The sequence below is a fragment of the Erythrolamprus reginae genome, unplaced genomic scaffold (genome assembly GCF_031021105.1).
Source record: "Erythrolamprus reginae isolate rEryReg1 unplaced genomic scaffold, rEryReg1.hap1 H_4, whole genome shotgun sequence".
NCBI lineage: Eukaryota > Metazoa > Chordata > Lepidosauria > Squamata > Dipsadidae > Erythrolamprus > Erythrolamprus reginae.
Genome location: NW_027248495.1, coordinates 1297320 through 1324950, shown reverse-complemented (window position 1 = coordinate 1324950; position 27631 = coordinate 1297320). Strand labels below are relative to the sequence as shown.

Below are 27631 nucleotides of genomic sequence, written 5' to 3'. Positions count from 1 at the left end.
CCGGTCAAGAGCCTCTGTCTCAGCCTTGTTCCAGGCCATGGCAAGGGACTCTGCTAAACTGTGTATGAGTGAATCTGGTAAAACCCCAAGTGCTGTCTGAAAGCTCTCAGGTTCCATCAGGTGTCTGGGGCAGAACCACCTAGTTGGTTCCGCTTCCCTGCAGGGGAGGATTGGAGTCTTCAAGTCAAGCCGTAGTAGAAAATGGTCAGACCATGACAAAGGTAGAATATCTAAGCCCCTTAGTCTCAGACCATTGCTCAATTGCTCTGAGAGAAATATCATGTCGGGTGTGTGCCCCCCCCCTCATGAGTCGGACCCTGTACTACTTTGTGCATGCGACGAGAGTAGATGCTCCCACGGAACGCTCTCCAGATGTGATTAGAGAAAACAAATCTTAATCCTTAACAGCCCTCTCAAACTAGGTGAAAAGTGGACTGAGAGGTAGAGAATTTAAAAGAGACTTGGAAAACCTGCTGGGATCAGCTAAAAAGAGGAGTTACAGACCAGAACTTCACTGTTAAAAAAGTGAGTAAAAATGACACAGGGAAATGGCGACTATTCCAGATCTGGGGGGGAAAATGGATACACTCCTTCAGGCATTTGCAAATGTAGGACAACAACTCAAAGACATGCAATTAGCCATGAAAGAAGTGACAAATGGTATGAATGAATTAAAAGTCCAATCTAAAGATCAGGAGGCAAGGATCTCGAGACTTGAAGCAGATAGAAAAAAACAAGAGCAACGTATAAACAATTTAGAAGACCGGCAAAGAAGATCAAACTTACGTTTGAGCGAATTTAAGCAGGATTTTGCTGAAAATAAGAATTTAATTCAATTGATTTACCAATGGCTCCTAGAAAACAAAATTAAAGTGGATCTGAATGAATTTGAAAGAGCTCATTGTGTCTACGGTCCTCGGAACTTAGGCAATCAAAGAGACATTGTTGTAAGATTTGCCTTGGAGCGGAGGGTTGCAGAAGTTTTTAGAGAGCTTAAACAAACTCCTAATCTCCATTACAAAGGCTCTCCTGTCCATGTCTTGAAAGACCTGTCTGCTCAAACGCTGCTTGCAAGAAATCAGATGAGACCTGTTGCGAACCTGCTTTTTCAGAACAATGTTCGTTTTACTTGGAAACACCCAGCTACGATTCTGGTCTTCAAAGGTACCAAAACTTATCTGGCAAGTTCTCTGGAGGAGGGAATGGAAATGCTTCAACAGTTGGGAATAAATCCGGATATGAATCAGCAGGCAACGTCAACAAAGGAGATAACTGGAGCTGATGTGGGAGAAGGAACAGGAGATGTGACTCGTGATTTATCTACAGGAGATCCTACCAGCCAAGAGTCTGTGAAGGAGGAGAGAATTTTTGCACTAGAAAAGGAACTAGCTTTACTCCGAGAGAAGGGAAAGAAGGAGGAGGGGTGAGCTACACGTCAAAGAAAGAAATAAGCACTGGATGGTATAATTGGCATTGTTGTTCCCAGCTGATTAGCTTCTTGGGTACTCTCTTTCCTTTCAATACTTAATAAGGGGAAAGGAAGGAATAGAGGGGGGGTTGAGGATCACTATTTGTTACTTAAATGGGTGATTTTTTAGAGCGTACTTGAGGGATAGCAAAGCCATGGGTGCCTCTCGGAGCCAATGGAGTTTTTTTCCATTGATTCTCCCTCGGGTGAATGTTGAGGGAGGGGCACCTGGGTGGGGGTTTAAAACTACAAATGAAGAATCTTCCAATATGCTTCGCTTTACAGAGGAGAGAAATGTATCTGAAAGGAATGGGTGAAAGGATTTTGATGTCATTAAATGTGAATGGAATGTCGTCACAGAATAAACAGAATTATGAAACTGGCTAGGGACAAAAAAGTAGATTTCTTATTTTTATCAGAAACACATAAAGGGAGGAAAAGAGAAGATAAATTAATTAATTGTAATGACTGGGGAGGGATATATGAATCTAGGGGGAATACTAAAAGCAGAGGAGTAGCGATATTAATACACCAAAGAGTTCCCTTTGAACCAATTCAGATTAAAAGGGACAAGGAGGGAAGGATGTTGTTTATTAAAGGAAAAATGAATAATAAGGTAATAACATTAGTAGTAATGTATGCCCCAAATGCAAATACAAAGCGATTTATATTAAATACAAAGCGCAAATTGAATAACTTTGCAGAAGGCATAGTGATTCTGGCAGGTGATTTTAATATTGAATTGACAGCAGGGAAACAGGGAAAAAATAATTTGCCTTTAAATAAATTAGGTATGTTGGATCTTCATGCCGAAGCGACAAATAGAGCTACGTTTTATTCAGCTAGGCACAATAAGTTTAGCTGCATTGATTATATATTAATGAATAAAACTGGGAATACATATTTTAAAAGAGCTGAAACTGAAAGCATTTGGTTATCAGACCACGCCCCATTATTAGCAGTGATTGTATTTGATTTAAATAATAAACAAAAAATATGGAGATATAATCCTCTTGTGTCGGTAAGAGAAGAAGATAAATTGAAACTCCAAAAAGAATTGACTGAATATTTTAAAATAAATGATACGGGAAATATGAAGCAATCAATAATTTGGGATGCACATAAGGCCTTTATGAGAGGGAATTGTATTAGTACTGAAATCTATATTTTAAAAAAAGGGAGGTAGAAAGGAAAAAGCTAATTAAAGAAATAGAGTTAACTCAAGAAAGATTGAGAATCACAAGAAATAGGGAGTGGAATAATTTATTAAAAATTAAAAAGAAGCAACTGAGACTTATGGATGAACAACAATGGAATAAAATGAGATTGATTGTAAAGCAGAAAATTATGGGATGGGGGAACAAATCAATGAAACAAATGGCAAATTATTTTTAAAAAAGAAAATAAAAATGTTGCATCGCTGCATTAAAGGATAAAAAGGTGTAATAAAACGTAGTAATGACGAATTGCAAAAAATAATGAAAGAGTTTTATGAAAAGTTATATAAAAAAGATCAAGTCATTCTGCAAAATATAGAGGTTAAGGAGAAACTAACCGAAGAAGACAAACAAATATTAAATGGGAAAATAACAAATGATGAAATTTTTAGAGTTATTAATGGGTTGAAACCTGCTAAAGCTCCAGGCCCAGATGGATTTACAGGGGAATATTACAAGACTTATGTGATTTAATTATTACCATATTTGGAGAAATTATTTAATAACATACTTCAAACCTTTAATATTCCACAGTCATGGAAGACATCCGAGATTATTACTATCCTAAAACCAGATCGGGATTTGTTAGATCCGGGATCCTATCGCCCCATCAGTTTATTAAATCAGGATTATAAAATATTTATGAAAATTATAGCAAATAGGATAGAGAGTATCTTACCAAAAATAATTGGTGAAGACCAATATGGATTTGTTAAAGGAAGGAAAATTTATGAACCAATTAGAAATGTTGTTGATGTGTTACACCATGCTACCACTACCAAAAAGAAATTATGCGTCTTAAAGTTAGATGTGTATAAAGCATTGGATAAAGTTAATCATAATTACCTGTTTCAACTTTGTAAGGAATTAAATATGGGAGAAAATTTCTGTCAAATTATAAGATAAATTTATAAGGATAATACGGCTTACATTAGGGTAAATGGAAATAGAACAGAGAAAGTTAATATTCAAAATGGAACTAAGCAGGGATGCCCACTTTCCCCCATGTTGTTCCCAATGGCAATTGAGGTTCTAGTAAATAAAATTAGAAATTATAAGGACTGGAAGGGTTACCAAATTGGAAAACTTGAATTGAAATTAAATCTTTTTGCAGATGATGCCATAATATTGTCTGAAACCCCCATTGAAATGATGAAAAAAATAATGGTTTTACTTCAAGAATTTAAAGACCAATCAGGTCTTTCAATTAATATTGAGAAATCAGAAATAATTTGTTTAAATACAGGTCCCAAAGAGCAAATCGAGATACGAAAAATTTCAGGATTGAAATTAGGATGTAAAAAATGAAATATTTAGGAATTTGGTTATTCAAAAACCCAAATAAAATTGCTGAGGTAAATCACAATTTAATATGGAAAAAAATGCAAAAGCAAATTAAAAAGTGGAAAGATAAGAGTTTGAAAAAAATGGCCAAAAAAGAGCTCTTAAAATGATGATTATTTCAAAAATGATGTATTTATTCCAAGTTTTACCAGGTACCTTCCCAGGAGTAAAATTAAGGGAATGGGATAACAAAATGAATTTTTGGATTGAAGGAAACAAAAAACCTAGAACAAGGAAATGATGGCTGATTGCCAGAGAAAAATATGAAGGATGGGGGTGTCGGAGTCTAGAATTATATATAGAAGCATTTCAAATAGAAAGATTAATGGAATTACAATTATTGACAGAAAAGAAGTGGGTAAAACTTGAAAGGGAGATTAATAATATTAAAAATAAAGAGATTTTATTTAAAAAAATTGAGTAAAATAGAAATCAATAGATTAGCCGATCGCTTGAAAGCAGCCTTAGATATTTGGTGAAAATGGCAAGGGAAATTAGCAAATAGGAATTCAAAATTATCAACGTTGCATGTTTTGAATATAAATAATTATGTTAACCTAGGTAGAGTTATAAAGGAATTAAATGATAAAGGTATAATGAGAATAGAACAATTATATGAGACAGATGGAAGAGTTAAGAGAACTCGCTTCGAATGGTGGTTGGGACAACAAAAATGGTTGCAGATTAATGCAATATGTAAATATTTGAATAAAAGTGAGAATAAAGCATTTTTGAGAGAAGAAAACAGTCTAGAGAAAATATTGAAAGAAAAGATTAATGATTCAAAAGGACAGGCTAGCAATATTTATAGCATGTTATTACAAGTGGAAGAGGAAGTGATTAAAGGCTAGTAATATTTATAGCATGTTATTACAAGTGGAAGAGGAAGTGATTAAAGGCATAACAAGATATTGGCAAAATGAATTACAGATTAATGAAAGCGAGATGGAAGAAGTAGTAGAAAATATACATAAGATAAAGAAGACAAGAATAAGAGATATGAGAAGGAATATTTTACATAAATGGTATTTCATGCCGGTAAAACTAGCACACTTCCAGAGGAAAGGGAAAGAAATTGCTGGCATGGTTGCCAAATAAAATGAGTTTTTATGCATATGCTCTGGGAATGTATTAAAGTTCAAAAATTTTGGAAGGAAGTACAGAATGAAATAAATAATATGCTAAACATTAATTGGATAATTACAAAAGAATTAGCAATACTAGTTAAATATGGGGAATTACGAGAATTTAAAGAAATCAAAACCGCAGCTTTGGAAAGCGCTCAAGCAGTAGTGGTATTAGGGTGGAAGGATAGCAATAAATGGACAATCCAGAATTGGTACTGGTACATGATGGATCACATCCACTTCGAAATTATGGAAATAAGATTAAATAACTTTGATGAAAATAAATTGGAGAAGCTGATGGCACGCTGGAATAAGGTGAAAAATTAAATTTTAAGTAGAATTTATGACGACAATGCGAAAAATAAATTCCAATCACTTTTTGTATGTAAAGAAATGTAAACCGGAGCTAAGGAAGAAATTGAAACTTATTGTAAATAATTTAACCCCCTAAATGGTGGTGGGGTTTTTATTGGTGTTGGGCACGTTTTCTTTTAATTATTTTTTGTTTGTTGTTAATTTAGTAAATAAACCAATTAAAAAAATTATTTAAAAAAAAGTCAAGCCGTAGTAGAAAATGGTCTGACCATGACAAAGGTAGAATATCTAAGCCCCTTAGTCCCAGACCATTGCTCAATTGCTCTGAGAGAAATATCATGTCAAGTGTGTGCCCCCATCTCATGAGTCGGACCCTGTACTACTTGAGTCAGGTCCATGGCTGTCATTTATTTATTTATTTATTTTATTTGTCATACAAATATAGTATTGTATTGTAATATGTTTAACATAATATAAGTATAAAGTAGAGATAGAAAAGATTAAAAGACATTAGGACAGGAACGGTAGGCACAAAGGTGCACTTATGTATGCACCTTCTGGTGCGTGGGGCCTCCCATTCCAGAACTGCCTTCACTTTCTTCGGATTCATCTCTACCCCTTGGTGTGAGATGCAATAGCCCAAATAGTCAATTTTGCTCTGATGAAACTCACACTTAGATAGTTTTGCATACAGTTCTGCGGCTTTCAGTTTCTTTAACACCTGACTAGGGCCACATGTTCTTCTAAAGTCTCTGAAAACACTAAAACGTCATCTAAGTAGATCAAAACTCCTTTATATAGGTGTTCATGTAGCACCTCATTGATTAATTGCATGAACACCCTGGTGCCCCTTTTAGGCCGAATGGGAACACTTGGAACTGAAAACAACCCAAGGGAATGTTGAAAGCTGTTTTCCATTCATCCCCTTCTTTGATATGAACTAAATAGTAGGCCTCATGCAAATCCAGCTTTGTGAAAAAATTTCCCTTGGCTAAATAAGCCAACATGTCCTTCATAAGGGGACAATATTGTACACACAAATTGTGCTCAGATTTCAATAGTCGACTACCATTCTTAGTGACCCATCTTTCTTTTCCCAAAAGAGAATGGGGGCTGCCATTTGTGGTCTGGCAGGTTGAATAAAACCCCTCATTAAGTTTTTGTCAATAAACCTGCACAGCTCTCCCAGTTCTTCAGGGGTCAAGGAGTACATCTTTGGTTTTGACAGTTTAACCCCTGGCAGTATCTCAAAGCTGCAGTCAGTGGCCCGATGGGGTGGTAATTTATCTGCCTCCTTTTCGCTGAATACTCCTTTGAGGTCCCAATATTCCCTAGGGATTTTTTCCTCTCCTTCAATTTTCTCCACGGCAGGAGAATTCCTCTGGCCCAATTCTGCCAAAACAAACCCCAGTTCCCTTTCCCCTCTGTAAGTGACAGTTACAGTTCCAGTGTGCCAGTTGAGATTGGGGTTGCATTTTTGCAACCATGGTAATCCCAAAATAATTGCATTGTCCATCAGGGGTCCCACAATATTTTGTATAGTCTCCTGATGGGACCCCATTGCCATTATTAAGATCTCAGTCTCATATGTGGCTGGTTTTCCCCCAGCCATTGTCCCATTCAGCTGAGTAAAAAGAGATGGGATTCTTCATGAGACGTAACTTAAGGCCCATAGTCTCTGCTACTTCTGGGGACATAAGATTCCTGGTACAGCCCGAATCCAAAAGGGCTGACATGGTTCCCCTTGTCCCCCCCATTGGGTCCCGCAGTGTAATGGGAATGTATACACATTGGGGGGGGGGGCTTACCGAAACAGTTTCCTCAGGCTCACTGTCCTCGACAAGCAGGCTGGCCGGAGGTCCCAGCTCCTCCCCTTTGGGGGGGGCCACATCTGTGGTCTCCTTTCTCAGTTGCCTGGCATCTGGGGTTTTCTTGAAGTGCTGCTCTGTTTTCTTTCCATCAGTAGCGGTCACCCTCAGCATAGGTTTTGCAAGACACTCTGCTGCACGATGACCTTCTTTCCCACATCGAAAACAGGCTGTAGGTTTCTCTAGCCCTGACCCGCCGCTTCTCCTTGGGCCTCTTCCCCCCCCCGAACGGGAACTTTTCTCATGCTGACCTCCACCTCCGCTGCCAGCTGAAATCATCTGCTGAGATTTCTAGGGGTTGCTCTCACTTTGAAGTGTTGGTAGATCTCATCATTTAGGCCATCCATATAGTATTACATAAGGATCCCTATTGGGTATGTACTCACATAGGCCATCAGCTCACGGAACTTTTGAGTGGAGTCACTCACTGATCTCCTGTCCTGCTTCAGGGTTTTTATCTTGGTTCTGGCTTTCCTCTCCATTAGAGGATCTAGTGGGCTCTGAGGGCTGTCATAAATTCCTCAAAATTGCTCAAGGAGGGGTCCCTCTGTTCGTGAAGCGATATCATCCAGTCAGCTTCTTTTCCCCCGAGAGCTCGGGTCACCACCCTCAACCAGGCCAGGTCGTTAGGGAATTCCCCTTCATAATCCTCCATGTACTGGTTCACTTGGGCTAAGAAATGCCTTAGGCCCCCTGGTGAGCCATCGTATCTCTGCGCTAGGTGGGCCGCATCCGGAATTCTTCGCCTGCGAGCTTCCCCTCCCCCCATTGTGTTTGCACTGGGGGGTTCTGCGCCTGCACCAGGGGGGGTTGGGCTGCTGCTGTCTGCTGCCCCCTCTGTCTCAAAGACCCTGATGAGGCCTCGTCCTCTCCCTCCTCCTCACTTTGTGGGTCTGCTAGGAATCAGTAACTCTTCCTTTCCACTAATTGTAGGGTTTCTCTGATGCCTGTCACCAACTCAGCTAGCAGGAGCCCCTCCTGGCTGACCTCTCCCCGTTCTTTCATTTCTTACGGTGGGTCACATTTGCATCAGAAAAAAGAGGTTCACCTTCAGATGTGCGACTTACTCCGACACCCATAGACCATCTGGGGGCTCTCCGTGGCTGCTCGGTTTGAAGCTGGTCGTCTCCACTCTGACCTGAGTCTTCCTCTTTTTGGAGTATGGGAGAGGGAGGGCTCCTTAAGCTGGTATCTTCTTCTGAGTGCTCCTCTCCACTCTCCTGATGGGAAATTTCTGCTCAGTCCCCGGTAGAAAACAATTCTCCGGGAATGACTGTTCACTGCAGTCTTTGCTTAATGCCAGCTGCTTCAATCGGAATTTAAGAAAAATAAGGCTCAGAGTCCATTTTGAACTTCAAAAGTGAATTTATCAAAAATCAGAACTGAAAGCAACGAAAGTGAAGCAAAGACTGAGAAAAAGGCGCGACACAAGCACATATCAAAGTAGCCCACTTGACCCCCCTTTGGAGAATAGCAAATCCCTAATATCCATATCTGTGAGGTAGATGCATCTTCACAACATGTCAGGCTTATGGAATGCAACTTTTAATGGTCTCCTCCTGGTCACCTGCTTTCAAGGAAAATGAAACTTAACAGAGCCTCCTGAAATCTTCCCCTCCCAAAACCCCAAACCCCCCCCCATTTCTCATGGCAACCGAAGTGTAGTAGGAGTGTAGAAACATAGCATGTAGAACCACAGCAAGGTTGACACCTCCTGGCCCAGGATATCTTGAGGGGCTTGGCTCATTGTCTTCAGAATCAGGCATGACCTGAGGTGGACAAGGATCACTCACACCAGGGTGGAGATATACAGCTGAGTATCGTCAGCGTATTGCTGGTAACTCATCCTATGTCACTGAATGATCTCACCCAGTGGTTTCATGTAGATATTGAATAGGAGAGGAGAGAGGAGAGAGGAGAGAGGACTGACCCTGAGGAATGTCTGGATTGTGCATGTGCCGATTGGAATTCTAGGGGCTTCACTGCTAGCTCCGAACTAATATATTATGTAAAGGGAATTCTTTCCCCTTAAAAATATTATAAATCCTTCTTGAACGAGAATAGGAGGAAAAGGAATCTATGGACATCAAAGAGAAATTAAAGATTTATGGTTTTAAGCAAAGACGGAGATTCTTTCACTATAACGAGGGAGTGATAAGTGAGTACAATAAATCTTAAAATGGCGGAGGGAGGGAAAAAAAGGAAAAGAAGTTTCCAGCTTAGCGAACATTGAAAAAAAACTGGATAAATTGCTGGACATTTGTTCTGGATTTGAGCAGAGATTTATTAAAGTGGAAACAACAATTGGAGATCTGGCTTCAGAAGTTAAATTGATTAAAAAGGAGGAGGAATCTTCTGCTGGAAAGATACATAAAGTTGAAAAACAAGCGAAGGATCATGATGAATTAATTAAACAAATGAATTATAGAATTGCTAATCTGGAGAAGAAGAGAAGAAGAAATTTGCCTCTGCATGGGTTCAGATTCGACTTTGCTTCTGATTCAAACTTAATGGAAGCAGTCTTTGCTTGGATAAATAAGCAAGCAGGCGTTCAAGTCAGCTTGGAAGATATATTGCGAGTGCACTGGGTTGCATCACGAAGAGACAAAAAGGCAAAGAAACATTGTTATGGCCTTCGTCAGTGAAAAAAAAGCAGAGATTGTTTACAAGTCTTTGAAGACTTCTACTTGCCTTAAACACGATGGAAATGAGATAAGTGTTCTGAAGGATCTCTTTTGGGAAACTCTGAGAGCGAGAGCTGCCTTAAGACCAATTTCAAGCCATTTATATCAAAGTGGAAAAAAGTTCACTTGGGGGTTTCCAGCTGCTATTTTGGTGTTCCAAGAAAATAAAATGTACAGGGCATGTACATTGGAGGAGGGAAAGGCTTTATTAGATCAACTGGGGATTAAGTTTGAAGAAGCTGGAGCACAAGCTGGAGCACAAGAAGGAGAGGATTTCTTTTGACAGTCATAGTATCCCAGACGAGGAGGAAAGACAAAGGGAAGAGCAGCTGAAGTAGTTAACTGGGCAGGTGGAGGCCATTAGAAGAGAGCAGAGAAAAACACAATCTCAGCGTGAGAAGAAAGCTAGAAAGTGATATTGTTTGGCGCTCCTTGTCTTTTTGTACTTTTTTTTTTCTTGGAGATGTTGCTGGGATCCTTGTATATTTGTTATTCTGTGGGGGAAGTTTAAAAGGGGGGAAAAGAGGAGGGTTAAAGAAGTTAAAGTTAAAGAAGGAATTAGCTAAAAGAGAAAGGAGGTTGGGAGGGAAATATTCCTCTTTTATTTTAATAAAAGGGGTTGAAAGAGGAGCTAGGTGGGTAGGAACACAATCAAGAGAATGTGCCTCATGAATGGACAAGGGGTTTTCTTGTCCTCACCCACTTGATGGGGGGAGCATGGGGGGAGGCACGTTGGGGGGAATTACAGGGGTAGGGAAAGGGGAAAAATTAATCCAAGGGCAATACAAGAGGGGAAAAGGGTTATTTTGGTATATTATGATTGAGTATAAGATAATGGTTTTAAATGTAAATGGTTTGGGATCGGATTTGAAACGTTTTAGGATATTAAGGATGGCTAAGCAACATAAGGTGGATATTATGATTTTGACAGAAACACATAAAAGACGGGGAGGAAGGGATAAATTGATTAATGATAGAAATTGGAAATGGGTGTTTGAATCTAGAGTAACGCAAAATAGTAGAGATATAGCGATTCTTATTCATCAGAGGGTTAATTTTGAAGAGGTTGGAATTCAGAAAGATAGAGAAGGAAGGTGGAGTGGTTAGATATAGTACTGAGCAGTTAGAGAAGATAATGGGAAAATATTATGAAGATTTCTATAAAGAGGAGCAAGTGAAGATAGGAGTCCTCAAGGTTGGGAAAATAGTAAGTGAAGAAGATAAACGAATTTTGAATGCAGAAATTACACAAGATGAAATTACTAGAGTAATTAGAGGGTTAAAACAAGCCACAGCACCGGGCCCGGATGGGTTTACAGGGGATTTTTATAAAACTTATGTGAATGTATTGTTGCCACATTTGGGGAAACTGTTCAATAATATATTGTTAAATCGTGATATCCCGCAGACATGGAAGCTTTCAGAAATTGTTACTATTCCGAAGATGGGTCGAGATTTAAGGGAGCCTGGGTCCTACCATCCGATCAGTTTGGCAAATCAAGATTATAAAATATTTATGAAAATATTGGCAAATAGATTAGAAAATATTTTACCAAAAATAATTGAAGAGGATCAATACGGATTCGTGAAGGGAAGGAAAATAAGTGAACCGATTAGAAATGTAATAAATGTGATGCACCATGCTACCGTTACTAAAAGGAAATTGGGAATTTTGAAATTAGATGTGTATAAAGCATTCGATAACATTAACCATAGCTATTTATATAAATTATGTAAGAAATTAAATATGGGGGGGGAAATTTTGTGAAATTATAAAAGAGATTTATAAAGGGAATGAAACGTATATAAGAGTGAATGGACAAAGAACGCAGAGTATTAAAATATTAAACGGCACCAAGCAGGGATGTCCTTTATCTCCAAAATTATTTGTAATAGCAATAGAGATTTTAGCTAATAAGATAAGACAAGATTACACCTGGGCAGGATATAGAATAGGGGAATTAGAAATGAAAATAAATTTATTTGCAGATGAGGCAATTATATTGACCCAGACCTCGATGGAGATGATTAAAGGTATAACAAATATTTTACAAGAGTTTAAACAGGAATCGGGACTGTCGGTTAATATGGAAAAATCAGAGATTATGTGTTTAAATACAGGTCCGAGAGAGCAGATAGAAATCAGGAAAGAATCAGGGTTGAAATTAGGACTTTAAAAAATTAAATATTTCGGAATTTGGTTATTGAAAAACCCAGTGAAAATTGAGGAGGTGAATTATAGATTAATATGGAGGAAAATGTTGAAACAGATGAGGAGCTGAAAAGAGAAAAAGCTAAGGAGACTCTCTAAAATAAGAGCTTTAAAAATGATGATAGCTCCCAAAATGATGTACCTATTTCAGGTGCTGTCGGGGGGGGGGGGCTATCAGCATGTAAGTTTAAAGAGTGGGACAAAAAACTTAATTATTGGATTGAAAAGATAAGAGACCAAGAATAAGGAAAAAGTGATTAATTGCGAATGAAAAAGACGGGGGATGGAGAGTTCCTTGTTTGGAGCTGTATAGGGAAGCTTTTCAAATGAAAAGGTTAATGGAGTTGCAATTAGGTGAAAACAAATGGGTGAAATTGGAAAAACAGATAAATGGGATGAAGAATAGAGAATTAATCTTTACAAAGTGGAACAGGAGCGACTTAGGTAAGTTATTAGATCCCATGAAAGGGACTATGGAAATTTGGAAAAAATGGCAGGGGAAAATAGGATTATATAAATCTAAACTGTCATCACTTTATGTAATAAATAGAGATAATGAAATGAATTTAAATAGGGTTATGGGAGAGTTGAAGGGAAGAGGGATAACTAAGATAGAACAGTTATATGAGAAGGATGGCAGGCCAAGTAGAAACTGTATAGAATGGTGGTTAGGTAAGGGAAGGTGGCTACAAATAATAATATGTAAATATATTAATGGAAGGGAGAATAAAGAAGTACTATTGAGGGAGGAGACAGGGTTAGAGAAAATAATAAGAGAAAAAAGTGAGGGTATAAAGGCACAAGCAACCGATATATATAAATTGCTAGTGCAGTCAGATGGGGACACGATTGAAGGATTGACTAAATGGTGGCAAAATGAGATACAAGTAGAGGTACAAGAGATGGAAAATATAGTAGAAAATATAAGGAAAATTAAAAATACAAGAATCAGGGAAATGAGAAGGAAAATATTACGTGTGGTATTTTACTCCCGTTCAACTCACACACTTTCAGCAGAATGACAGGGGTATTTGTTGGCATGAGTGTCAAGATAAAGGAGTGTTTATGCATATGTTTTGGGAATGCTCGATAGTGCAGGAATTTTGGCAAAAAGTGCAAGAGGACATCAATAAAATGCTAAATATACAATGGACAATCACTAAGGAAATGGCAGTACTAGTTAAAAGCAATGCAATGGGAAAATTCAGAGAAATAAAACAAGCAGCAATAGAAAGCGCTCAGGCGGTAATAGTTTGGGGTTGGTAGGATGCAACAAAATGGACAATGCAAAATTGGTATAGGTACATGGTGGACCATATTCAATTTGAAATTATGGATAAAAGGATAAATTTGGATAATGAAACTGAATTGAGACAACTGATGGGACGGTGGGACAAGGTAAGACGATATATGATGAGTAGAATCCGAGACCAAGCTATAAGAAATAAATTGGAATCACTCTATAATATGTAAATAGATATACAGTGATCCCCCGTTTATTGCGTCCCCAACCATTGCGAACAGGGTACTTCGCTATTTTTCAACCCGGAAGTCAAAATACCATCTACGCATGCGTGTATGGGCACGCATGCGTAGATGGCAACCGGGAGATCAGCTGCTGGGCGGCTTTCCTGGGTCTTCCCCCTCTTGCTGGCGTCAGCGAGGAGTTTCCCCACCGCCCACGCAAACTCCTCGCTGCCGCCCGCCCTTCGCCAGCCCACGCCGTTCATTCTCGCCGCTTTCGAGCTGAGTCCGGGAGCGAATTCGCTCCCGGACTCAGCTCGAAAGCGCCGAGAGACAGCGCCAAGGAACGGCTTGTCTCGGCGCTTTTTCGAGCTGAGTCCGGGAGCGAATTCGTTCCCGGACTCAGCTCGAAAGCGCCGATAGCAAGCGCCAAGGAACGGCTTGTCTCGGCGCTTTTTCGAGCTGAGTCCAGGAGCGAATTCGTTCCCGGACTCAGCTCGAAAGCGCCGATAGCAAGCGCCAAGGAACGGCTTGTCTCAGCGCTTTTTCGAGCTGAGTCCGGGAGCGAATTCGCTCCCGGACTCAGCTCGAAAGCGCCGAGAGACAGCGCCAAGGAACGGCTTGTCTCGGCGCTTTCGAGCTGAGTCCGGGAGCGAATTCGCTCCCGGACTCAGCTCGAAAAAGCGCCGAGACAAGCTGTTCCTTGGCGCTTGCTATCGGCGCTTTCGAGCTGAGTCCGGGAACGAATTCGCTCCCGGACTCAGCTCGAAAGCGCCGAGAGCCAGCGCCCCCCGGACCTCCAACCCGGGTTTGGGGGGCTGCTAGGAAGCCCTCCATGCCGGCGGCAAACAGCCGCGCCGCCCCCAATCTTCGGCTCCTCGCTAGCGCTGTGGGAGTAAAAACACCATCTGCACATGCGCAGATGGTGTTTTTACTTCCGCAGCGCTACTTCGCGAAAACCCGCTCGTTGCGGGGGCTCCTGGAACGGAACCCTCGCAACGAGCGGGGGATCACTGTATTGCTCTTGGGTCAAAGTGTATTATATAAGAAACACCCTCAATTGGTGGTGGGGTATGTGTCTGTGTCGGGGTGGTGGGCACATTTCACTATGCACTGTTTTATGTTGTGTGTATATTAAACTTGTTAAAAAGTAATAAAAAATATTATTTAAAAAAAAAGGACTGACCCTGAGGAACCCCACAAACACTGATCGTGATCAGCCAGAGAGGTAGGAGAACCACTGTAAAACGGTGCCCCCCACTCCCAACCTCTCCAGCTGTTACAGAAGAATACCATGGTTGATGGCATCAAAAGCTGCTGAGAGGTCAATAAGCACCAGGATAAAGGAGTGCCCCATATTCTGGGCCCACAAGAGATCATCCATCAGTGCGACCAAAGCTGTTTCTGTGCTGTAATTGGGTCTGAAACCAGATTGAAATGGGTCTAGATCAGTGTTTCCCAACCAGTGTGCTGCGGCACACTAGTGTGCCGCGGGACCTAGTCAGGTGTGCTGCGAGCCCGGCCTGGCTGGAGCTTCCCTTGCGGTGACGGCAAGTGAGCTTTTGGGGCCCGCTGGGAGGGCGCCGGCCACCGTTGCTTCTAAGCTGCGCCGTGGATGTGCGCCCACACAGCTGGTCTAGATCAGCGTTTCCCAACCGGTGTGCCGCGGCACACTGGTGTGCCGCGAGACAGGGCTGGGTGTGCCGTGAAGTTCCAGCTGGGCGGGGCGCTGCCGTCCTGGGACTCCCGCTGTCCCTCGGCTCCTGCTCGATGCCGCGGTTTTCGGCTCTCCTGCTGGGCTCCAAAGAAGGAAGGCAGGAAGAAGGAGAGCTCCATTCTTCGCCTTTTTCCCGCCTTCCTTCTTTGGAGCCCAGCAGGAGAGCCGAAAACCGTGGCATCGAGCAGGAGCCGAGGGACAGCTGCGAGCGGTAGCCCCAGGACGGAAGTACCGGCAGCGCCCCGCCCAGCTGGAACTTCTCTGGCGTCGGCGGCAAGTGTCCTTTGTGGCCTGGCGGGAGGGCACTGGCGGTAGGAGCGGGGGGGGATGGCTGCAGCGGCCGCCGGCAGTCGCGGGGAGATGGCGGCGGCGAGAGGGAGCGCTCTCTCTCTCTCTCTCAGCTGACTGCAAGCGGGAGCCCTGACGGTGGCAGTTGGACGTGCTGCTGGACGTCGTACATGCTGGCGCTGCGGGCCTGGCATATACGGTGTCCAGCACCACGTCCAGCTGCCGCCGTCAGGGCTCCTGCTTGCAGTCAGCTGAGAGAGAGAGAGAAAGAGAGACATATAAGAGAGGCAGAGAAAGAGAGACAGAGCAAGAAAGAGAGACAGCAAGAGAAGCAGAGGAAGAGAGAGAGAGAAAGAGAGAGAGAAAGAGAGACATAGCAAGAGAGGCAGAGAGAAAAAAAGAAAGAGAGACATAGCAAGAGAAAAAGAGAGACTTAGCAAGAGAGGCAGAGAGAGAGAGAGAGAGAAAGAAAGAGAGACATAGCAAGAGAGACAGAGAGAGAGAAAGAGAAAGAAAGAGAGATAGCAAGAGAGGCAAAGAGAAAGAAAGAGACATATAGCAAGACAGTGAAAGAGAGAGAGAGAGCAAGAGAGAGAGAGAAAAGCAAGAAAGAGATAGCAAGAGAGACAGAGAGAGAGAGAACAAGGGAGAGAGAAAGACATAGAGGAAGGGAAGGAGGGAGAGAGAAAGAGAGCAAAAAAGAGAAAGAAAGAAAGAGGGATGGAGAGAGAGAAAGAAGGGAAGGAAGGAAAAGAGAGAAAGAGGGAGAAATAGAGCGAAAGGGAGGAAGAGAGAGGGTTTTTTTGTCCAAACTTTTCTTTAGCCCTCCCCCCCGCCCCCCGCTCCACCCCCCCTTTCAATGTTCCCCAGGATTTTGAAAATATGAATAATGTGCCGCGGCTCAAAAAAGGTTGGGAAACACTGGTCTAGATAATCCGCTTCTTCCAAGTTCTGCAGGAGTTGAAGCGAACTAACTAACTAATGAACTAACTAACTAACTTAGCTAACTAACTAACTAACTAACTAACTAACTACATACATACATACATACATACATACATACATACATACATACATACATAAATATTGTGCGAATACAATTCCCGAGTTCTCGGAGAGGCGCAGCATAGAAATCCAATTATTAAATTCTTACAGCGGTTAAGATGTATTTATAACAGGCTCACTTCTAAAGATCAAACTGTTCATGAGCTAGCTTAACAGTACTTGAAGATCGTGGTGAAAAATAGCAACTGTTCAAAGCTATTGAACCATAGAGTCATATGCTGGCTACCCTCTACCCCAGTGATTTTCAACCTTTTTTGAGCCCCAGCACATTTTTTACATTTACAAAATCCTGGGGCAACACCACCAACCAAAATGACACAAAATGACACTCTAACACAGTACATATTATACATATAGTTAATAATATAGTTTCTAAATGTATTAATACTCACTTAGTGTGAAACCTGGGCTGAGGCTTCATCTAGTGGTGGCAATATTTACCTCCAGTCCCGACCAGGATTAGAAATCGAGACCATGGGGAGGAGTAGCAGCTTCAACTACTCGCTGCGGCCACACAATGACAAGTGCGTGGCAGCCCGAGCGGGGACAAATCTTAGAAGGGGATTGGTCAGTAAGCTTTCCCTGTGCCTCCACTCTTCCTGTCACTGATAGCTGGAGGGATTGTGAGAGGAATGTTTATGTTCGGACGGAGGCAGCTGGGGGTGGGCCGGATGAATGGCCTCCGCGGGCTGTATCCGGCACGCGGGCCATAGTTTGGGGACCCATATTTAATTTCCCCACAGCACACCTGACCATGTCTCACGGCACACTAGTGTGCCATGCCACACTGATTGAAAAACACTGCTCTACCCTATGTTCTCCAAAAATCTTTCTTCTAAATGTCTGCAGGAAACCAAGGATTGTTGTACAGAATACAGAACAACAATGTGGAATGGACATTATAGATCTTCTAGTCCAACCTTTTGTCCAAAGAGACCTTACACCACCCTGGACAAATGACTGTTTAATCTTTTTTGAAGACCTCCAATGATGGAGCATCCCAAAGTCCCAAATGCATGTCCCTCCCTTTCACTATTTCCCTGTTGCTGGTCTCATGGAAAAGTCAAAATTGTCCCAAGCTCATTTACAGAAAAGGACCATTGGCCACTCACCCCCTCCTGCGCAGGTACCACCAGGCTCCATCCACACGGCCTCCATTGCAACCTTGTTGGTGGCGAGTGTTGCAAGACAGCAGGTTCTGGGGGGACAAAGTGGGTGTCATGTGTCCCATGGAGTGGATTGAGATCCGGTCAGAGGCCACTGCTAGAAAGAAAAAATAAACTTGTTGTTAGGAACCTGTTGTGTTTCTGGTATCCAACTCTTCAGCTACAGATTATTATTATTATTATTATTATTATTATTATTATTATTATTATTATTATTATTATTAATTAGATTTGTATGCCGCCACTCTCCGGAGACTCGGAGTGGAGACTCGGCTCCAGGACTAAAGAACAGGAAAAGGGCCAGTAAAGAGAGGGACAAAAACATTGAAAAGCAGGCCCAAAAGCATGAGAAAATGGAATCAGATTGTGCTTGAGAATGCTGAGGCAAAATATATCCATTTTGTATCTCCTAAATCCATGCTAGAGAACTTATGGCACCTGTGCCATAGGTGGCATGTGGAGCCATATCAGAGGACACGTGAGGTATTGCCTTAGGTCAGCTGCAGCATGCATGCACACACTAGCCATCTGATTTTTGATCTTGGGGAAAGGCTGTTTTGTCCTCAGGTAAGCTTCTCTGAAGCTTCCAGAGTGCAAAAAACCACCCAAAGAGCAAATCAGAAGTTCAGAAAAATGGACTTCCAGTTTACCGTTGTGCTGGTTTTTTTGCACTCCAGAGGTTTCAGAGAAGCTTCCTGAAGCCCCAGAGTGTGAAAAACAACCTAATGGGCAAAACAGAAATCAATTTTTGGGAACTTCTGGTTTGCTCATTTGGCCATTTTTTTCACTGTCCTAGGCTTCAGTGAGGCCTGTGCACATGCGTGGGGATGGGGGGGGGGGGGGCTGTGAGCATGCACAAGACAGCACAGGGGCATATGCATGGAGGGGAGGGAATGGGTGTGGGCATTTGCACATGTGCTAGCACAAGCATACACACACTTTTTGCATAAGAACCAAAAAAGGTTCACCATCACTGCTCTAGACCCTGCAGATGCTTAAGAGATTTTCAGAAGCCAATCGAGGCTAAGTAGAAAGACGAAGTGTCCACTCAGTGAAGCAGTGGAAGTAATGTGCCGGTGTTTGGAGGCTGTAAAGGTTTGGATGGATATTAACAGGCTGAGACTCAACCCTGACAAGATGGAGTGGCTGTAGGCTTTGCCTTCTAAGGACAACCCTATCTATCCATCCATCACTTTTTTTGGAGGGGGGGGACTTTTGACTCTCTGCAACTTGGGTGTCCTCCTTGATCCACAACTGACCTTAGGACATCATCTTTCAGCTGTGGCGATGGGGACTTTCGCCAAGTTCACCTGGTGCACCAGTTGCGGCCCTACCTGGACAGGGAGTCTCTACTCACAGTCGCTCATGCCCTTATTGAGGTTCAACTACTGCAATGCTCTCTACATGGGGCTATCTTTGAGGAGTGTTTGGAGACTGCAGGTAGTACAGAATTCAGCCTTGTGAGCAATCATGGGCTTCCTGAGATATGCGCATATCAGTGCAGCACTCCACAGGCTGCACTGGCTACCAATTAATCTTCAAACACAATTCAAAATGTTGGTTATGACCGATAGAGCCCTATGTTGCATGGGACCAGATTACTTATGCGATCATCTTCTGCTTCATACATCCCGGTGGCTAATCAGGTCCCACAGAGTTAGCCTTCTTCAGGTCCCATCAGCCAGACAATGTCATCTGGTGAGACCTAGGGGAAGAGCCTTATCTGTGGTGGCCCTGGGCCTAATGGAATGAGCTGCCCCCACTCTCCCTGCCTTCCATAAAGTTTAAAAGACCCATCTCTGCCAGCAGGCCTCTGGCCATTGAAATTTTAATACCTTGCCCCACCCAATAAATAAATGTCTGATGCATGATGTTTGAATTTGTTTGTTTGTTTGGTTTTTAACTATGGGGATTTTAATTGAAATTTTACATAGATTTCTACCATGTTTATATTACTTGTAACAAGCCATCCCGAGTCACAGGAGAAGGGCAGCATAGAAATCAATCAATCAATCAATCTATCAAACAAACAAACAAACAAACAAACAGACAAACAAACAAAATCAAGTGTCAGGCCAAAAGTCATCATGTTGAGTTAAAGGCTTTGGTCTGCCACAGTAGCACAGTATTAGGGGAATTGGGAGGGGTAGGTGAATGAGAGAATAGTTACTAGCCACAACAAATTCCTTTCTCAGAGTCCAAGGTCATCTTTTATTCTGCATCAACTGAACAAAAGAGGAAGTCGGTGGAATCCCTGCACTCAGACTGGTCCTCGTGATGAACTGTGGGTGTGGGGATGTGGGATGAACCTTAACCTGGGTGGAGTACTGGAAAGAAGTTACTATCGGAATGGCAATGGCATGACCAACATGGCTCTGATAATAAATTGAACCTTCTGTGAGAGAATTGGACTGGAATCTGATTTATTTCTCAGATGCTATTTGGGGCATTGACAACAAATTCCAATACTCCTTTTTCCTCGGGGACCTGAACTCCCATCCCTCTGCTCCCAGCCACAGGCAGAGACTAAACTCAGGAGAAATGGAAAAGAAAGGGTTAACCAAGAAGCCTGAGGTAGAAGGGCTTGGAGTTTTTGACTCCCCTCTCCTGGAGGAACCAACCAGAATTGAAGGTTCAGGGGAAAGCCCCCAGCAAGGGAGATGAGAGCTTGGGGGGGGAGGGGCATGGAGGTGAAGAGATTGATATGGGGGGGGGCATGGAGATGAAGGGTTGATATTCCTGGAGGCGTCTGTAATATGGCAAACGATTTAGCTTTACTAGATAAGTGGTCAAAGCAATAGAAATTGCAGTTTAATGTTTCCAAACGTAAATTAATGCACTTGGGGAAAAGGAATCCTCAATCTGAGTATTGTATTGACAGTTCTGTGTTAGCAAAAACTTCAGAAGAGAAGGTTTTAGGGTTAGTGATTTCTGACAGTCTCAAAATGGGTGAACAGTGCGGTCAGGCAGTAGGAAAAGCAAGTAGAATGCTTGGCTGCATAGCTAGAGGTATAACAAGCAGGAAGAGGGAGATTGTGATCCCGCTGTAAAAAACGCTGGTGAAACCACGTTTGGAATACTGTGTTCAGTTCTGGAGACCTCACCTACACAAAGGTATTGATAAAATTGAACGGATCCAAAGACGGGCTACAAAAATGATAAGCATAAAACTTATCAGGAAAGACTTCATGAACTCAATCTGTATAGTCTGGAGGACAGAAGGAAAAGGGAGAATATGATTGAAACATTTAAATACATTAAAGGATTAAATAAGGTTCAGAAGGAAAGTGTTTTAAATAGGAAAGTGAGCACAAGAACAAGGGGGCACAATCTGAGGTTAGTTGGGGGGAAAGATCAGAAGCAACATGAGAAAATATTATTTTACTGAAAGAGTATTAGATCCTTGGAACAAACGTCCAGCAGACGTGGTAGATAAATCCACAGTAACTGAAATTAAACATGCCTGGGATAAACATATATCCATCCTAATATAAAATACAGGAAATAGTATAAGGGCAGACTAGATAGACCATGAGGTCTTTTTCTGCCGTCAGTCTTCTATGTTTCTGTTTCCCATGACTAATGAATGTTTCTTAGTATGATTGTTGAATGAATTGTTAATGGAAGTTTTTTTAAAATTAGAATGTTAAGGATTGTTTTTTATGTATATTAATTGGATTGTTTATTACTGTTTCTTTTATATGCTGTGAGGCGCCCCGAGTCCTTGAAGAGGGGCGGCATACAAATCCAATTAAACTTAAACTTCCAGTCCTGGGAATCTATGCGCTGGCTGTCACATATGAATCCAAGAATTTCTACCTGCTGTGGAAAAGGCCCATGATCCTGCACAGTTGCCTTGATCGAGAGGCTCATGAATCAACGCAGACCACTTATCAGCAGCATTGAAATGGGAAGGGAGCACTTCATTAGTGGCCATGTTGATCTGGAGAAAACAAAGGAAAAGAGAAAAAGAATGATGATGAACTAATAGAAGAAAATTATGGTATGCACCTAAATGGACAAATTAACAATGGAATTGAAAGACAAAGATGAGACAAATTCTTATAAAATTTGGAGGAGATTTTATCAATGGCTAGAAAACAAAACAAATAAAAAACAGTCAAATAAACTAAACTAATAGAGAAAGAAAGAGAAAGAAGATAATGAAAATGTAAATAATAATACCAATAGTGTGTAATATGGAAATGTCCAATGTTTTTAAATGTTTTGTTTATGTATGTCTATGTTTAAATAAAGAAACTTTTTATTTAAAGAAAGAAAGAGAATGAATTACTCAATAAGCACAACAATTTCCCCAGGAGCCCTAGGAAAAGCATGCCTGGGGAAGAAGGGCTGTGAACATTCTGAGATCCCAGCCAGATCCCCCAGAATAAGCACTGTTATTCCACAAACCTTTCCACAAAATGGTTGTCCCCAGTAATGGGCAGCTAAAATTTTTACTGCCACACTGTGGGTGTGGCTTATTTTGTGGGTGTGGCTTGAGGGACATGTGACTGGGTAGGAGCGGCTTGCCGGCCATGTGACCAGGTGGGAGTGGCTTGAATGATCATCACCATTCAAGTGAACTGTTAAGTCCTCGACTTACAGCCTCACCAGTGTTGCTCGTTGGGGTGACAATTTGCTTCGTGTTTCCCATGCTCTACTTCCTGGGTCGTCCCCTGCCTCAGGCTGGATAGCTTGGTGAACGCATGTCAATCAGCTGTTGAGAAAAGATGAGGGAGGAAAAGGACTCCCCACAACTTCTGCCGGTGCTGGTCTCCCTGCAGCTTTCCGAGGAGGAGGATGGGAGGGGGGGATTTAAAAATATTGGAAAACCAAGGGAGAGTCACAAGGTTATTATTGCTGCACGATGACTTTTTATCTCAGTTGTGGACGGAGTGAGGGTTTCGCAAAGGAAAAAGACTGCAGCCCAGACTGCTTTGGCATGGCACAGCTCGACTTTTATCCCTGCTGCTGCTGCGGTGCGCTCCCCACTTTTTTCCTCTTTCCTCCTTCCTGGCTTCAGGAGGTGGCTGCATGAGGCTGGAGGGGAGTCGGGCAGGAGAGAGGGAAGCTTGTCTGAGGCCAGGACGGAGGAAAGAGGAAAGAGGAAAAAAGCGAGGCGTGCAAAGCAGCAGCAAGAGGGAAGAAAAAGAGAGCCGAGCCGAAACTGGTAATCCAGGAAGTGACTGCCACCAGTCAGCTGGACCTGAGCACGCAGCTTCATTGCCACTGGTGAAACTGTGTTCCACCCTGTCTGCCTGCTGCCCACCCCTAATTCTTCCCCTTTGTGGCAACTAGGAATTATTCTATCCAGACAGGGCAACAATCAAAAATAAAGAGCTACACACGCTGTTCAAAATGTGATCATAGACAAAAATCTATTATTAAAACAAGTCATGCAATCCACTGGTTAATTCTAAGGAATTTCATGCTGGCAGTGTTTCTCTCTAATGGGCTGGAGATAAGAAAGCCCAGGCTGTGAGCCAGAGAGCTATAAATCTTAGTCCTTGAAGTGTTTCTGGAAGCATGGACAAAACGTTTGCAAAACTTTGCAAAACATGATACAGGCATGAAGGAAAAGGATTTGAACTCAGAAAGTCCTCTCGGCTTTGATTCTCCAGCAGTCATGATGAGGAATGTTGTTCATCATGCCTACTTTCACTTTGGCTTTCCCTTATATACTTTCAAGGTGTGGCCAAGTGTCTCATAGATATACTAATGACAAGAACCCCTTTTTTTCAGATATTCATGCCTAGACCATGTTCTCCTGACTCTTACATCTAACAGGGGGTCCTCCTCCTCTAATTCCCCATCGTCCTTTGATTTACTCAATCCCATAACTGGGGTTTTTGCAATCTATGGTTGACCCTCAGTCCCTTACTCTTCCTCAGTCTCCCTCTTAGACTTGGGTGACAAGAACACTGGCCTGCGATGCTAGTGGATTTTGAGGATTTTGATCCTCAAAATCCATGACCAGCTGAGCCGGACATGGACCACTCACAACAGGAATGGAGATTCAACCTTTGTCAATAATGGGAAAAAGAGCAGTGGTACAAGGAGGGTAAAAAGTTAAAGATGAGCAGTCACAACAGTATGATTGAGGCTCCACATTTTTAGATATGTTGTGGAAAAACACATTAAAAAAAGAGGTTGACGTTACATTGCATGAACATTTTTCTACCATCTACCATTTTTCTATTTTGAACCCTACCTTGCAGAGCATCTACTCCAACTTTAATCTGTGAGAACTTTAACTCCCAGAATTCCCCAACTGGCATGCCAGTTCCGGAATTCTGGGAGTTGAAGTCCAGACTGCTTAAAATTGCAAAGGTTGAGAAATACTGATCTGTTCAACCAACAATGTTGTTTTCTCTTGTCCATTTCTCAATGAAACAACAATTTTCAGAATAGATTTAGGACAGTGATGGCGAACCTATAGCAAGGGTGCCACAGGTGGCACGCAGAGCCACATATGCTGGCATGTGAGCTGTTACCCTAGCTCTGCTCCAATGTGCATATGCATGCCGGCCAGCTGATTTTTGGCTCAACCTGTGGCTCTGGGAGGGCGTTTTTAGCTTCCAGAGAGCCTCAGGGGGTGGGGGGGGGGTTACCTCTGGAGTCTGAGGAGGGTGAAAAACAGGCCTACTGGCCCACCAGAAATGGGCTGTTTTACGCCTCCAGGGGGCCTCTGGGGGGTGAGGCCATTTTCACCATTCTCAGGCATTGAATTATGGGTGTGGGCACTTGCACATGCGCGTTAGGACACACACATGAATTTTGGCTCCCGAGGAAAAAAAGGTTTGCCATCACTGATTTAGGATTTAGCAGGAACTTGAGCAAGTTTTGCAATCTTTTTATTGGTGAGAAAGCAGGCTGCAATGTGGCAAAGTGAATTACAAGTAGATATGCAAGAGATGAAGAGTACCGTGGAGAATATAAGGAAAATTAAGAATACAAGGGTCAGGGAAATGAGAAGGAAAATACTACATGAGTGGTATCAAACACACACTCAACTTGCATACTTTCAGCAGAATGTTAAGAATACTTGTTGGCATGGATGTCAAGATAAGGGGATGTTTATGCATATGTTTTGGGAATGCCCAGTAGTGCAGAACTTTTGAAAAGAAATGCAAGAGGACACTAATAGGATGCTAAACATATGATGGAAAATTACAAAGGAAATGGCAGTATTAGTCAAAAGGAATGAGATGGGAGAATTTAGAGAAATAAAATAAGCAGTGATAGAAAGCGCTCAGGTGGTAATAGTCCTAGGCTGAAAGGATGTGACAAAATGGACAATACAAAATTGGTATCGGTACATGGTGGATCATATCCAGTTTGAGATTATGGATAAGAGGATGAATTCGGCCAATGAAACTGATCTGCAGGAACTGATGGGACAATGTAAGAGGATACATGGTCAGTAGAATTCGAGACCAAGCAATAAAGAATAAATTGGAATCACTTTATAATATGTAAATAGATATATTGCTCTTGAGTTAAAACAAGATATACAAAATATGTGCCCATTTTGGTGGAGGGGTAATGAATGTTGTTGGGTGGTGGGCACTTAGAACACTGGGCATATTGTTATATGTTGTGTGTATGTTTTATTGTTATTGGTAAAAATCAATAAAAATATTTACAAAAAAACCAAACCCTAGGGTGCAAGGGGACAAGCGGTGGAACCTACACACATTACCATACCCCTAGGCAGCAGGAGAGGTGGTTGCAGATGCCCAAGGCTGTATCTTATAAAACATCTCAAAGTTCAAAGCATTTTTCTCTTTCATGGGACAGATTCCAAAACATGATATTTTTGTTCCAGATCTTCTTGACATTCCTGTAATTGATTCAAGAGATTACAACCAGTATTCCAAGTTTTGACCCAGATGTAATCTAAGGGACTCAGACTTGGAAGGATTTCAGTTGAATCCAGACATGGCCATTAATAAATCCTACCCAGTGAAAAGCACAGGCGTGGAATTGTTTTATTTCTTGGAATGCCATTTTGGTTCGCTAACATCAATTCCAACTCTCCTCCATTCCGAAGAATGGAACAGAGGGAGTTAACCAAGAATCTGAAGATGGAAGGGATTGGAATTTCCTACACACACACACCCTGTCTGCAGTAGAAGCCAGACAGAGGTCAACATTGCAAGGTAAAGAGGGGAGGAACGAACTTGGAGCGGTAAGAACAAGCCAGAAACAATCTATCTTCCTGAGTGGGGGTGACTGAGATGCCCATGGGTTTCTGAAGATCCCCATGGGCCCCTGAAGTTGCCTCTCTACACCGCAAAAATGAATAATGCAGACTTCCCTCCCAACCCCATCGCTGACTCCCTAAGTGAATTGCGAGATAGAGGCCAGCCGCATGCATATAGAAACATAGAAGACTGACAGCAGAAAAAGACCTCATGATCCATCTAGTCTGCCCTTATACTATTTTCTGTATTTTATGAAAGAGATTCCTTTCTGGGGGAATTTCAAAACCTGCTCGGCCCCCCTTATCCTGCTCCTCTGATTGCAAACAGCAGACTGCTTCCTAAATTGCATAAGGAGAGGGCTTATGAGCCAATTAGTGCAAAAATGAGATCAGAATTTTCCAATTGAAACAGGCGGGCAAGCCTGTGAAGAATTTTATAGAAGAATTTCAAACGATTTCCTATAGCCTGGAAGGGTGGCCATCGGACTGTTTGGTCCACGTTTTCAAAAGTGCCCTTGATCCAAAGTTGAGAGAGGCATGTGAACTGCAGGTGGGAGACAGCTGGGCCATTCAAGACTGGTAGGCCACCACAGTTGCCTTGGGTGATGTAATTCTTGCCGAGAAGGGACCTCCCCTGCCCCATGCAACAAAGGATTTTTCAAGAAGCCTCTTGACAGACTGTTTGATGCCCCTCTCTCCCCCAAAACTCAAGCCATGCCCGGTAGCAGAAAGAGGCTCTGAAGAAGCCCCTCTCTGGGCCTTTCAATCTACAGAGCTGCGCCCTGCTGAGGATTTTGCTAAAGCTGAAAACCCTATTCCTTCAGGAACCAGGCCCAATTGGAATGAGAAGCCCAGTAAAGAGGACGACCCAATGGTGAGTAGGCCCATCCATCCATTTATCATCAAAGCAAGGATTAAAGCAATGACCACAGGGGAAGAGGAAGAAATACGGGCTCTGATAGATACAGGGTACTCAAGATGCCTTATTAGCAAAACCTTAGTGGAGAAGTTAAAAATCCAGACCATGCCTTTAGCAAAACCCATCCGGTTCCAGCAGGTGGACGGCTCTCTAGTGGGTGGAGTTCCGGCTACGCTCCTGACTGAGTTAGTGGAGCTGCAAACAATGTTCCCTCTAATTTTTTTTCGGTGTGGGCGGAAAAGTATAGTGTGTGAGCGGCAGTCCCTTTGGGACTGAGCGGCATAGAAGTATGTATGTATGTATGTATGTATGTATGTATGTATGTATAAATAAATAAATAAATAAATAAATAAATAAATTTTCATGCCTGAGCGCCTGATTTTTTTTCACAGATGTCACCCAAGACACTTTATTGTGTAATTATTTGGGGCTCAGTCCTGGGGCACAATAAGGTCCCTTCCCACTATGTTATTCTGTTATTTTATATTTCAATTAATATCATTATCCTCTTATAAATCCAGATAGGCCATCATGCCTACTCCTCCCTTTTATACATTCTTCTTAAAAG

At 42.2% G+C, this 27631-nt stretch overlaps 1 protein-coding gene across 1 annotated transcript in view; it reads right to left on the bottom strand.

Annotated features, from left to right (window-relative positions):
- The window catches only part of LOC139155656 (tubulointerstitial nephritis antigen-like), a 169971-nt gene that overhangs the window by 50490 nt on the left and 91850 nt on the right, over window positions 1-27631 (bottom strand). The window contains exons 6-7 of the mRNA XM_070730880.1: window positions 21755-21878; window positions 17882-18032 (exon numbers count right to left, since the gene is read on the bottom strand). Of these exons, the coding sequence (XP_070586981.1) occupies window positions 17882-18032; window positions 21755-21878 (275 nt within the window). The remainder of the gene's footprint in view (window positions 1-17881; window positions 18033-21754; window positions 21879-27631) is intronic.